The sequence below is a fragment of the Solanum tuberosum genome, unplaced genomic scaffold, assembly GCF_000226075.1.
Source record: "Solanum tuberosum cultivar DM 1-3 516 R44 unplaced genomic scaffold, SolTub_3.0 scf00344, whole genome shotgun sequence".
NCBI classification, from domain to species: Eukaryota; Viridiplantae; Streptophyta; class Magnoliopsida; order Solanales; family Solanaceae; genus Solanum; species Solanum tuberosum.
In genome coordinates, this window is record NW_006239273.1 from 507,553 (window position 1) to 522,112 (window position 14,560).

The 14,560-nt window shown below is 32.7% G+C and overlaps 2 protein-coding genes across 3 annotated transcripts; one reads left to right on the forward strand and one right to left on the reverse strand.

The window, feature by feature from the left end:
• Nucleotides 1-5,324: 5,324 nt before the first annotated feature.
• Nucleotides 5,325-8,468, reverse strand: LOC102590055 (probable leucine-rich repeat receptor-like protein kinase At1g35710). 2 transcript variants are annotated; one of them, XM_015315241.1, is made up of 3 exons: nucleotides 6,182-8,468; nucleotides 5,698-6,037; nucleotides 5,325-5,533 (listed from the first exon to the last, which is right to left on the reverse strand). In XM_015315241.1, exons 1-3 carry the CDS (start codon nucleotides 8,430-8,432, stop codon nucleotides 5,500-5,502), a joined length of 2,625 nt encoding a protein of 874 aa, XP_015170727.1. In that variant the 5' UTR covers nucleotides 8,433-8,468; the 3' UTR covers nucleotides 5,325-5,499. The 2 variants fall into 2 exon arrangements, with proteins under 2 accessions (XP_015170727.1, XP_006361349.1); XM_006361287.2 differs by having other exon boundaries at nucleotides 5,698-8,468.
• A 3,650-nt stretch (nucleotides 8,469-12,118) lies between these two features.
• Nucleotides 12,119-13,556, forward strand: LOC102590951 (adhesive plaque matrix protein-like). The gene has a single exon (XM_015315242.1). It carries the CDS (start codon nucleotides 12,119-12,121, stop codon nucleotides 13,499-13,501), a length of 1,383 nt encoding a protein of 460 aa, XP_015170728.1. The 3' UTR covers nucleotides 13,502-13,556.
• The last annotated feature ends 1,004 nt before the right edge of the window (nucleotides 13,557-14,560 follow it).

Consider the following 14,560-nt stretch of genomic DNA (forward strand, 5'->3'; position numbering starts at 1 on the left):
TTTCAGCTTTACTCTATCTTGCATGCTCGGTACCTTTCCAGTACTGACGCATACGTGCGCTACATCTTCTCGTGATGTAGGTTCAGGTTCTCAGTATCCAGATCACGCTTAGATCGATTTCCGATCTTCAGTTCAGCAGCATCAGTGGTGAGTCCTCATTCTTCGAGGACTAGTGACATGTTTATCTTTATCGCTTTTAGTCTTTAGTTTCAGTTTTTGCTAGATCTAGTTGGGGCATGTCCCAATATTTCTAGTCAGTTTAGAGGCTTATTTCAGACCTAGTTAGATTCAGCTTAGTGTTGAGTTAATATCTTCTTTGTATTAAACTCATCAGTTATCATTCATCTCAGTTATAGTATATGGGTATTCCCCATCTTTTCATCTTATTTATGATTATAGCTTCCGCACATTTTCTATTATTCAGATTATATTTAGTATGCTCATGATCATGCCAGTAGGGTTAGCTTGGGATCACTTGTGGTCCTAGGTCCCGTGTCCGCGTCTCGGGGGTAGCTCAAGTTCATGGAGAACCCCCTAATGTATCAACCCAAAATCTTGATTTAAACTCATAATAATCTCAATAATAATAATAATAATAATGGGTAATTGAAGATTTAGAGTTAAGAAATGTTACCCAAAAATTATCTTTAAAAACCACTTGAAATTCCCTCTATCGAGTTCTCAAAGCACCAACAATGGAAACTGGGGAAGGAACCCTGAAATTTGGTTTTAAATACTACCAGGGGTCCTTCGTGAATGTAGACCCCTACCCGCAAATGCGGATTTTAATGATCTGGATTTTCGTGAACGTGACAGGTCTTTCTCAAATGCGGAGGTCAATGCATTGACCTCCCGTGAATGCGATCGAGACTCCGTGAACAAGGGTTGTCACCCTCTCCCCTCCAAGAACGCAGGCACAAGCTCCGCGAACGGGAAGGGTGCACCAGAACACAATAGAAGAAAATCAGTTTGTAACAACCCGTATCCGAAAGAGAGAAGTTTAAAGGATTTTAGAACTCCAGGTGTCATCCACGAGGGCCAACCACGACCAGTAGTTTGATCTACGCCCCGTAGGTGGACGCCACAGACAGTGCCTAAGGCAGAACCACAGCTAGACCCACGCCTCGTGGATGGGTCCATGCTCCGTGGTTTGAGGTGTCGTAGGTGGACATAAAAGTCTCTTAACCAAACCACGCTTGACCAGGACGGACCGTAGGTCCATCCATGGCCCGTCAACGTGGTCTCGTGGTTGGTTACTGGATGATTAGTTTGGGGACACAAGGGTTCTTTTCGAATTTAATTAGATTTAAGTGGTGTCGTTTTACCCTAGTCTAAACCACATATATAAGTACTTTAAACTCCTAATCTAAGTCATTATCTCAAAATCACCAAAAGAATTGGGTTCCTCTCAAATAATTCTCTCTTTAGAAAGTTGAAGAAGAAGAAGAGGGTTCAAGTTAGGTCAAGTCAAGTCTCCATTGTTTCAAGCTTGGTAGGCTTTGTAATCAAGGTATGATGACTTATTCATCCATGAAATCCTTTCATCCACGGAGTCCCCTAGAATTCCACAATTTGAAGAAGAATTCCCCAATTCTAGTTAGGGTTTCTTCTAATGTTGTGGGTTATGATGAATATTGATCCAATTGAGTGGATTATGATTGTTTATGATTGAATTTATAGAATTGCATGTATTTAGGATGAATTTACATGTACTCATGCCTAATCCTTGTATCTAACCTAGAATCGATGAAATTGGATTTTATGCCATGAAAGGGGAAATTGAGGACTTAGATGTAATCTTCTAGGATTGATGATATACATTATAGATTGCTTGTGATTGAAGCATATAAATATGAATTTCTCAAGAGTAAATCTTATAGACATGAATTGATTAAGATAAAGTATGTTTGATGAATTATGAATTGTAAGGCCTGAGATTAGGATTGTCTTGAGACTAAGGCATGTATGATGAATGATGATTGTTAGGGCTTTTAAAATAAAAGCTAAGATGATGAGTATGACTAGAAGGGCTTTGAGAGTAAAGCTTAATCGATGAATTATGATGATTAGAGCTTTGAGAGTAAAGCTTATGCATGTTGATTTGTATATAGTATTGTTGTGGAAAGATTTACCCACATGACCTATATTATGTATGTATGAATGTATATGTGAAAGGTTTTCTCACATAGAATGATTCTAGGTTGAAAGACTTGCTCACCTAAAATGAATCAAAGCATGTATGAACTATGATAGCTTGAAGTAGTGATATGATATCCCTTCATGAATAACTTGACTTGGTAAGACAGGACCATGCATGGTAGCTTGAGTAGTAGATCTTATGGATAGCCTTGGATTGAGAAATCGTACCCTTTCAAAGGTTAGCTTGGACTAGCATAATAGAATGCTTGCATGATAGCTTGACTTGGTGAGGCCACACCACTTCATGATAGCTTGGATTGAGCAATAGTACCTTTCATTGAGTAGCTTGGACTTGCATGAGAGGATGATGATAGCTTGGTCTAGCATGATGAGGTGTTTTTCCTTGATAGCCTTGAATCGGTAAATCGTAACCATTCATGAGTGATGATATGTCTTGGACTAGCAGAGAGATACTCTTCCATGAATAGTAAGAATGACTATAGAGGGACAAGTCCCTAATCAAAGTAGCATGTTTATGATGAAACAAGGGTACTTCAAGGAAGTATTGTAAGTATGTTTTGATATGAGGTTTAGTTGTATGATGTTAGATTAGCATGGATTGTTGCTTGAGTTGCCTTCCTTGATATGTATGACTAGAGGTGAATGACCTATGAATTGAGTAAGAACAAGTTGAGGTTACTTGAGAAGTGTTCCTCTTATGATATGATGATTTATGTGCATTGAATATGCTTATGACTTATGTTGTTATCTCTTATGATTATGGTCTATGTCTTATGTTGACTAATGCCTATGTTATTCTTATGTTGATGATTTATGTTAGCCATCATATTTAGTACATTTTTGTACTAATACATATTGTTGCCTACATTTAATAAGAATGTAGGCAACAATATGTATTAGTACAAAAGTGGGTTCGACGATATTGACTTCCATCCTCATGGCTAGGTTCATAATAGAGCAAGCAAGTGAAAATTTGGTGAGTCCTCATAGCATCGAGGATTTGACCACATTTCCTTTATGTCTTTCTTTTATGTTTAGAACATTTGTATGGGCTGTGTCCCTAAGTCTTTCAAGTATTAGATGGTTTGAGACAATGTTAAAGACTTCCGCTTCGTTTTATAAAACTTTGATGTTATTGAAAATATTTTAAATTTCCATACCATTTTCTATTACTTTATGTTATGATATGCTAAGGGTCTTGTATGAGGCCTCTCGGGGAATCGTACGCCTTGTTACATCTAGGGGGGGTACCCCTGAGTCGTGACACAACTAACTATCAAACTTTGAAAGGACCCTCAGGATTTGTTAATAACCCTATACACATAAACCACATATGCAAATCAATTGTACTCGACGTTCTAGACTTAATGGAATTGTCAAAACACGAATTCGAGGTCTCCTTCACCCGACATCCGTGAAAACCACAAGAAACTAATTCACGCCTGAAATGGGTAAAACAAGCTCGGGATCTCTCAAAAATCAACCAAGACCTCACCTAGGCCTAAAATCATCCCCCGAATCGAACGAAACTCTCGGAATTCCGATTCGAGCATCCGGACCCCGAATGTTGACCAAAGTCAACCCAAAGACTAAATTTTCACAATTTCACAACTTAGAACCTCAAATCCTCAAAAAGACTCAGAAATTGAAACAGACAACTCTCATAGCTTGGTTCCACATTTCGAGATTGATGGAATCGATGGAATTCCATTTCGACACTCGAAACTCCAAATGATCCCAAAATTCACTTTCTTAACAACTTAGCCTTTAAAACTCACAAACTTACCAATTCTCAACTTTTAACTCAACGTTCAAAACCAACTTTTCAAACTCAATCACAAAAGGCTTGGGGTCGACATCGGGAGGGGCAAAATGATAAATTCATGAAACTTTCCAAAAACTCGACCCTTGTAAGACTCATTTTGTCATGAGCCTTGTAAGACTTGTTCTGTCATGAGCCTTATCCTATAACTTTGACGTTGTTAACGGTGTATAACACCAATATTGCCCCTTTGGTTTCATCCTTAAATTGTTTGCCCTTTAAAAAGTTTTGATCAATCTTATTACCCTTTTTGGCTCCGAACTCTCTCCCCAACTACAGTAATAGTTGGAGCTGAGAGTTGCTTGAGGCCCATGTTTATATAAAAGAGTTCTGAAATTAAGAAAAAAACTATGAAAACATATACATGCCGATATTAGAAATAATCCCAGTTTTAAAATAAATATTTTTAAACTATGCAAAATAATTTATTTTAGCTAAAAGTACTAATTATCTTCTTTTTCTAACGGCTATAAAGTGGTTAGAAATTGCATCCAATCATCTCCTTTTTTCTAATGTCTAAAATACTAAACACATTTCTTTAAATTTTACTAGTCTTGCTGTTGATATTTCAAAGAGAAATTAGGTATGGAAAATAATTATTCTCCATATACATATCAAATAATCAATCTAATGCATGTACATGTGTTAACCTTTTGTATTAATAGTACATAAAAATTCAAAGCGAAATTAGGTATGGAAAATAATTATTCTCCATATACATATCAAATAATTATTGCTTTCTTCTATTAAAATAAATGACTGATCGTACAATTTATTCATATCAAATAATCAATCAATTCATATCAAATAATCAATCAATTCAAAGTTTGGAAAAAGTTGTCATCCTCAAGTCAATGCCCAAATCTTATGGGAAACTTTTTGGCACATAATTGTTTTTCTAGTCCAAAAAATAAAATAAAACAAGCAAGACACAATTTCTATGTCGTTTGATAGAGTGTATTAGAAAAAACAATGCATGTATTAGTTTTGTTTATTATTAGTAATTTAGTATCTTGTTTGGTAAGCATTTGTTATATACTCTGGGATCATTTGATAGGATATATAAGAATAATGTTGAATAAAGTGTATTAGTAATGCATGTATTCATAATGCTTGTATTAAGTAATACTTACATTAATATACTGAGATTATTTCTTATGTAGTTTTGGTTTGATGTATTATTAATTAATAAAACGCATTGCATACCTTCAATAAAAAAAATTGCTTACAATAATACCCTCCACACTCTTTAGCTTTCGAAGATGAAAAATGTTTTGATAGGAATTTGAAGGGTTATTATGTCATTAATCAATCTAATGCATGTACATGTGTTGACCTTTTATATTAATAGTACATAAAAATTCATGGTATTAATAATACACATCTATAACTGATACAAACTCTCATACTTGAATCAAGAAATGCATACAGTTCATCCAATACACACAACATTTATTGAATATATTAATATCTTACATAAACTTGATATATCATCAAAGTTCATAACATTACATTTCTCATGAGCATTCCACCAAATGTTCCTCCAAGCACCTGCATGTTCAAATTTGTTTATTTATTATCTGATTTTTATTTTTACTCAAAGAGAAAGTTAAGTCTTACTATTGCTTCTACTAATTGATTTTTGAAAGAGAAATATGTTTTGGTAGAGCATTCAATTAGTTGTTGAGATAACTAAAGATCAAACAAGAACTTACCTTTGACTTCGCTTCTTCCTTATCTGTCTCATAATAATTTTTTCTTCTAACTTTTCAAAAATATTTGCAAGCCATTTTAGATTTCCAGTTGAGATCATGATATATATAATGGATACTCCAATACATAGCCCACTTCCATATCCCATAAGAGCAGCTTTCCAAAAATCATTTAGAAATTCAGAATTGCTTTCTTCATCATCTGGCTCATAATCTCTATTATTTGTCTCTGGTATCCAATTACTTCCACAACCTTTTGAAACTGGGAACCCTCGTAATCCATCATTACCTTCATATGAATTATTTTGAAATGTATCAAATTGATGTCCTTGAGGAATGCATCCTTGGAGATGATTGTGAGAGAGATTTAAGAATGAAAGAAATGTAAGAGCAGCAAGTTGTTGTGGTATCTCTCCTGAAAGCTGGTTGAATGAAAGATCCAATGATTCGACTAAATATAAACTTTCAAGTGATGATGGTATATTACCTTGCAATCTGTTATGAGACAAATTTAGCACCTTAAGTGCAATGAGATCTCCCAAACTACTTGGAATATGTCCTTCAAATTTGTTACTTGAAAGATCGATAGTCTTGAAAAGTGTCAAAATTCTATCCAGTTCATACTCCATTCCCTTCGTTGAAACTGTTACAGAATCATTGTAATCTCTCTCTCCAGATTTACCAAGATATGTTGGTACCTTTGCTGTTTGATCAATTGTCCTCATGGCTTTCAATTTTTGAAATAGACTAGTCGACAAATTTCCTGTGAAAGCATTATAAGAAAGATCTATGATTCGAAGCTCAGAAAACATGTTTCCATTACTTAAAGTTCTAATTGGTCCATGCAATTTGTTCGATCTCAAGCTTAAAACTTTCAGATTTGGCAAAGTTTCAAACCATATTGGAAATGTGTCGTTGAAGTGATTGTCTCCTAAATCAAGAATTTCCAAGTTTTTACAATTGACTAAAGATCGGGGGATTTTTCCTTCTAATTCATTGTCATGCAAGTCTAAGCTTCTGAGTACACTTCCATTGCTAAAAGTTTCTGGAAGAGTCCCATAAAGATTGTTTTGGTGGATATCCAAAACCTCAAGATGACCACCCATGTTGCCAAGACATTGTGGAATTGCTCCCTTCAAATTGTTTCTACCCAAATCTAAAATCCTTAGTGATGTTAGATTGCAAATAGACGAAGGGATATCTTCACTGAGATTATTATCTTCTATTTTCAATACCTCGAGTCCACTGATATTAACTAGACATTGCGGAATTTCTCCCCTAAAGTTGTTTCTCCCCAAATACACCACTTCCAATTTCATCAAATTGCAGAAAGATGAAGGAATTTTCTCAGTGAGATTGTTGTTGTGGAGATACATCCATTGCAAGTTTCTCAAGTTGCCAAAGGAATCCGGAATTGAACCAATGAGTTGATTAATATTTAAATACATAGTAACTAGTCTTCCTATATTCCCCAACTCACTTGGAATCGAACCAGAAAGGTTGTTAGCATAAAGAGACAAAAGATACAAGTTGTTCAAATTCCCCAAAGAAGCAGGAATAGAACCATTAAGAAAATTAGTAGAAAAATCTAAATAACTAAGAGTCTTTAGGTAACCTATTTCTTTAGGAATGGAGCTAGAAAGATGATTCTCACGAAGATACATAGAGGTCAAGCTGGTCAAATTCCCCAATGAAGCAGGAATAGCACCACTTAGAGAATTTTTAGCCAAAACTAATTGACTAAGAGACCTTAAGTAACCTATTTCTTCAGGAATGGATCCAGAAAGGTTATTCTGATTAAGATAAAGAATAGACAGACTGGTCAAATTTCCCAATGAAGGGGGAATAGAGCCAATAAGGTGATTCTCATTAAGATACAAACCAGATAAGCTAGTCAAATTTCCCAATGAGGCAGGAATAGCACTACTTAGAGAATTCTTAGCCAAAACTAGTTGACTAAGAGACCTTAAATAACCTATTTCTTCAGGAATGGAGCCAGAAAGGTCATTCTCCTGAAGATACAGAATAGAAAGGCTGGTCAAATTTCCCAATAAAGCGGGAATAAAGCCAGAAAGGTGATTCCCATTAAGAAACAAACTAGATAAGTTGGTCAAATTTCCCAATGAAGTAGGAATAGAACCATTAAGAGAATTAGTACCCAAATCTAGAGAAGTAAGAAACCTTAAATAACCTATTTCTGTAGGAATCGAGCCAGAAAGATTATTCTGATAAAGAGACAAAATAGACAAGTTGGTCAAATTGCTCAATGAGGCAGGAATGGAACCATTTAAAAGGTTGTCATAGATGTAAATGTTCTGGAGCTTGGATAGTGAGCCGATTTGTGATGGGATTGTGCCTGAAATCTGATTGGTGTGCAAGTCAATATAGACAAGATTAGTGAGATTACCAATTTCAGGTGGGATAGTTCCAGAGAGATTATTCATACTAAGATCAACATATTCAAGAAAAGGAAGAGTCGAAAATGGAAAATCATAGAGTTTACCGATGACACAAGCACCTTGAATATCCAACTTGCTTACCCTACCATTTAAGCACATAACTCCATACCAATTCCCACATGCATTCGAGCTTTGTGTCCATGAAGTCAATAAGGAATTAGTATGGTTCTTGAAAGTTGCTTTCCATTTTAGGAGGGCAATTGCTTCCTCCATGGAAGCGAAAGTAACCGTAAAGAGATATAAGATAATGAGAAATTGAACTATTTTGGGAACCATCATCAAATATATTGATATGCAATTTTCTTGGATTATTTTCCTTTTGATGAACTTGTGTAGTGTACACAATTATTTATATTGTAGAGAACTTTTTTTAAGGTATTGATATCAATGACAAGTCAGTATTATTATAATAATTATTATTTTAATAAAATTGTATATCCTATTGGACAATAGTTTCTTTAGTCAAGCATAAGAAGCCAAATGAATAGAGAAATATTATTCTTAATTTACACCAGCCTCATATATACGACAGACACTTATGATTTTTTTTTTTTTAATCTTTTCTAATAGATATGATTGTTATAACAACAAATACTCCGTTTTCATCAATCAACATAGAGTTGGATTTAGTCAAGCATAAGAAGTCAAATAAGTTGGTAGGAAAACATTATACGAGGAGATCCTCTGTTCCTTTTTAGTTATCATGTTATCCTTTTCGAGAGTGAATTTGATTAATTTTTGAAATTAAATTAAATTACATTTAAAATAAAAAATTTAGATATTTAAAAACTATACGAAAAATATTATAAATTGTAACTTTTTTCATATCTATAAGATGAAAAAATACATCTTAAAATATTTGTCAAAATTTATATCATTTGACTTTCAAAAAGAAAATTATAACAACTAAAAAGAAACAGAGAGAGTAACGCGCAAACGGGTCTAGTCATTGGTCTCCTTTTGTATTTAATTTATTTTGTCTAAAGATATAAAATGTATTTTGTTGGTATTGAGAGATTTGTTTCTGTAGCACTTCACAATTATTTTTTTAATTTTAAGATATTTTTTTTCTGAGAGATGTTTATTTTTATATATAAAAAAAAGATCATTTCTCAACTCAATGCACAAATGTCGTTTTGTGAATTATCGGCCGGCCGGGTCAATATTAATAATATTGCACTAAACTACACTGTCATATTTACGTACAAATCACGCAAGAGTCATAGAATAAGTTATGTATAGATGATATTTAACGAAAAATTATATAAATACATAACTTAAATATTATAATCTCTAAAATTTCTTATCATTTAAAAAATTATAAAAATTCCTTCTTGGATATATCCATATTCCCTCTCGGATACATCTCTATCCCCTCTCGGATACATCCCTATTCCCTCTCAGATACAATCATTCCCTCTCGGATACATTCCTATCCACTCTTGTATACATCTCTATCCCCTCTCGGATACAACCCTATCCCCTCTCAGATACATCTCTATCCACTCTCGTATAAATCTCTATCCTCTCTTGGATACATCCATCCCATAAAGTAATGTATCATTTGTAATGTAATCCGAGAGCAATGAAAAATTCAAAATTTTTGTAATTGAGAAAATTTCTGAAATAAAATGTAATTAAGCCCTAAATGTATGTGGTTTGATAAGTTTCCCAATAATTAATCTTATGAAAACTAGGCCACAAATTAAATAAACCAAATCAATTAAGAAGATTAAACATTTATCTTTTAGGTTTTCTTCATCTCAATTTTTGTGACTCTGTTTGAATCGACATAAAGTTTAAGATTTTTTTTTTTTAAGTTTGTGTTCTAAAACACTCGTTGATTATTTATATGACTATAAGTTATTTTATTAAGGGTGAATAGAAAGTTTAAAGTTAAATTATTTTCAATTATAGAAGGTGACAATCATTTGATGATGGACTAAAAAATAAATTATGTCACGTAAATTGAAACATGAAAAATTGAATATGAGTTGCTTCTTATAACATGTAATTTCTTTTTCTAGTTCGAGTTTCAATTGTTTTATCATTTAATTAAATTATATTGTATTTTCAATATTTCCAGAAGATTGTTTATTTCAATTGAATACAAATTCTATTTATTGAGAGTTTCTGTAGTTTTCAGCTATTCTTCCAGCAACTGCCAATTTATTCACTTACTATTAATAACAACACTCTGGAACATAACAACTATCAAGTACTTCAAAAATAGGTAACTAAGGATTATATTGGGTGCATTTCCTAATATATGACGATTTCTATTGTTACAAACATACAATTCTTGGGAGATAAAAAAATAAAGCGAACCAAATAGTGAATCATTTTAATCAGATAAAGAGAACCTCGGAGATAAATATTATCCTACTTAAGATAAAATGTCACGGATTTTTCATAAGCCCTTCAATATTATTGTATAGGTGCATTTGATCTATATTGCAGAAGTTTTGAGCTCAAAGTATGAATTTTTTTTTGAATCCAGAACTTCTTAAATATTTTGAGAAATTTTTAAAAATAATTTGATTAACTCAGTTATCTTTTTGGCAGGCCGTTCAATCCTAGGGAATGGATTAATATATCATAGATCACTTCTTTCCTAAAAATAGATACGATGTTAATTTGAATTAATCTGAGTTAATAACCAAAAACATTAAATATATGACATTAAAAACAATAACTTCTAATTTATCCTGTTTATATCAAGAACTAATAAAACCCAAAATATTGTAATTCTTAGTAAAGAAAAGTATGTATGGTACAACATATTTCAGTTAATTTCTCAAAAAGGGTTTGCTTAAAGCAGCTTACATCTCATGTATGATTTGCAAGATATTGCAATGAGCGGATTTATTGTGTGTACGTCCAAAGAGTAGCAACTACAAATTAATCCGAAAATTTCCAAAAAAAGAAAAAGAAAAAGAAAAGATTTTTTTTTAAAAGTATGGTGTCATATTGATGTGGAATATAAGTCGTGCTCAACAAGTACATATAACTAATGGGCGCCAAATAATGAACAATATTTGCTAGGCCTACACATATCTCAACTTTTAAAAAAACTAATTTAATCAAATTTTCAATTAGGGTGTGCATTCGGTTTTTCGGTTTAGATTTTTCGGTTTTTGGTTTGTAAAAGTGTAACCCAATCCGATCCAAAATAAATTTGGTTTGGTTTGGTTTCCTTTATTCTGTTCAGCTTTTTTCGGTTTGGTTATTCGGTTATGTCAATAATTAATAACATAACCAAAGTAATAATATTGATTCTCTTAAATATACTTTATAATATAAATCATAAGTAAAACTTAAAACACAATACTTATAATTATACCTATTATAGATGTTCAAATATAAAATATAAATGTAATCATGATGAAAGGCAATAACCAAAAAGGGACAAAAGTGGTTAACTCCAACTTAATTCTAAACCTAAACATTTATATATATACACACATATAATTCAGTTTTTTCGATATTTTGGTTTTTATTTTTTTAATCCAAAACCAAACCAAAAAAACAAACAAAGTAATTTATTAATCCAAAACCAATCCGAAAACCAAAAACCAATCCAAAAACCAATCCAAATAAAAATTCGGTTTGATTTGGTTTGGTTATTCGGTTTAATCCGAATAGTGCACACCCCTATTTTCAATATAACAAAAAAGAAAAAAAAACGAGAACAACATTCTTGGAAGTTAATAATAAAATTGGATCAAAATTTTAAAAATAGGTGATTAAAATTGTTCATGGCTTCCCATTATCTCAAAACCTTAGTGGAACAGCATTAACCAAAAAATGGCAAAATCTTTGATATGTTTGGATTATTTAATTTTTAAATCATCATATTACCATCTTAGTTATGCTATATAAACTCCTAATTCCTCCATTCTAAAACACACAAGAAAAAGAAAAACAAACAAATATCTAGCCTTAGAATCCAATAATTCTTCTGAATGGGAAGCCAAATGAAGAAGCAATGGCTTCAATTTGCTTGTGCTTTGGCATTTTTCTTGATTGCCACATGCACTATGGCTTATTCACCTTATAATTCTTATGAATCATCAGATTCAACATATAATAAAGTACCAAACACAGTAGTCAAAAGTGAAGGCTTCAAGGTACCCTCAGAGTCAGAAAAGGAATATAAGTCATCATTTTTGTCAAAAAATGATTACTACAAGAAGCCATCAGTTTCAGAAGATAACTATAAGAAAGTACCCTTTGTTCCCAAACATGAATCATTCTTGCCAAAGAATGATTACTACAAGAAGCCATTATTTTCAGAAAATAACTACAAGAAAGAGTCATATGTTCCTGAGGTACCCTCAATGGATAAACCAGAATATAAGGAGTCATTTTTGCCAAAATTTGACTACTTCAAGAAGCCATCATTTTCAGAAGATAACTACAAGAAGGCGTCATATGTTCCAGAGGTACCCTCGATGGCTAAACCAGAATATAAGGAGTCATATTTTCCAAAATTTGACTACTTCAAGAAGCCATTAATTCCAAAAGATAACTACAAGAAGGCGTCATATGTTCCAGAGGTACCCACAAAGCCTAAACCGGAATACAAGGTACCATCTTTGCCAAAGAATGACTACTATAAGAAGCCATCAGTTCCAGAAGATAATTACAAAAAGGTATCATATGTTCCAAAGGTGCCCTTAGTGCCTAAAGAAGAATACAAGGTACCTTCTTTGCCAAAGAATGATTACTACAAGAAGCCATCAATTCCAGAAGATAACTACAAAAAGGTACCATTTGTTCCAGAGGTGCCCTCAGTGACTAAAGAGGAATACAAGGTGTCTTCTTTGCCAAAGAATGATTACTACAAGAAGCCATCAATTCCAGAAGATAACTACAAAAAGGTACCATTTGTTCCAGAGGAGCCCTCAGTGACTAAAGAGGAATACAAGGTGCCTTCTTTGCCAAAAAATAACTACTACAAGAAGCCATCAGTTTCAGAAGATAGCTACAAAAAGGTGTCATATGTTCTAAAGGTGCCCTCAGTGCCTAAAGAAGAATACAAGGTACCTTCTTTGCCAAAGAATGATTACTACAAGAAGTCATCAGTTCCAGAAGAAAACTACAAAAAGGTACCATTTGTTCCAAAGGTGCCCTCAGTTCCTAAAGAAGAATACAAGGTGCCTTCTTTGTCAAAAAATGACTACTACAAGAAGCCATCGATTTCAGAAGATAACTACAAAAAGGTGTCATATGTTCCAAAGGTGCCCTCAGTGCCTAAAGAAGAATACAAGGTGCCTTCTTTGTCAAAGAGTGACTACTACAAGAAGCCATCACCTTCTCCATCACCACCACCTCCATATTATTAAATTTCCATCTTTCATGTTCAACATGGATGTTTCATTTTAGTCCTTCTCCAGCTCAACATATATAACCCATAGGGTTCTCATATTATGAGTTAGAAGGCATGATATCAAAATTTGTATTTATTTATTTATTTATTTTTCCTTTTCCTACTTCGGTTTGTAATTGTTTTGTCATTTAAATTCTATATTTTGAACGAGAAATTTATTTCAATTGAATACAAGTTCTTTTTATTGAGAGTTTATGTAGTTTTCATCTATTCTTCCATCAATTACCAATTTGTTCACTTACTATTAATAACAAAACTCTGGAACATAACAACAATCAAATAATATTTCAAAAATAGGTTACTAAGGATTATATTGGGTGAATCGCCTGATATATTACTCAATAGAATTGGAAAGAAGAAAGAAACGATCTCTATTGTTATAAACATACAATTCTTGGGAGATAAAGAAATAAAGCGAACCATTTCAATCAGATAAAGAAAAACTCGACGATAAATATTACACTACTTAAGATAAAATGTCACAAATTTTTCATTAGCCCTTCAATATTTATCATTTAGTTATTGTTAAGGTGCATTTGATCTATATTGCAGAAGTTCTATGCTTAAAGTATGAAATTTTTTAAAGCCAGAACTTCTAAAATATTTTGAGAGTGTTTTTTTTAAAAATAAATTCATTGACTCAATTATCTTTGTGGTAGGGTTTGATCCTAGGGAAGATTGAAGTAATATCTCATATATAGAGCAATTTTTTTTCTTAAAAATAGATCATACATGACGCAAATTTGAATCAATTTGAGTTAATAACCAAAAACATCAGATATATGACATTAAAACAATAGCTTCTAATTTTTTCCTGTTTGTATCAAGAAGAACTAATCGAACCCAAAATATTGTCATTCTTGGTAATGAAAAGTATTCATGGTATCTCGCAAGGATAAGAGAGGAAAGAGATCGATTTCTTCTGCCAACATATGCTTTTCCAATTGATTTGTCACAACAGGCTTGCTCAGAGTTGCTTACATCTCATGTATGATTTGTATGATATTACACATAA

Bases quoted from the DNA above. Each gene is read 5' to 3' on its own strand.
- LOC102590055 (XM_006361287.2), bottom strand. From the start codon at position 8,432: ATGATGGTTCCCAAAATAGTTCAATTTCTCATTATCTTATATCTCTTT. The intron at 5,534-5,697 runs GTAAGTTCTTGT...TTGAACATGCAG, and splicing joins AGGAAGAAGCGAAGTCAAAG to GTGCTTGGAGGAACATTTGG.
- LOC102590951 (XM_015315242.1), top strand. From the start codon at position 12,119: ATGGGAAGCCAAATGAAGAAGCAATGGCTTCAATTTGCTTGTGCTTTG.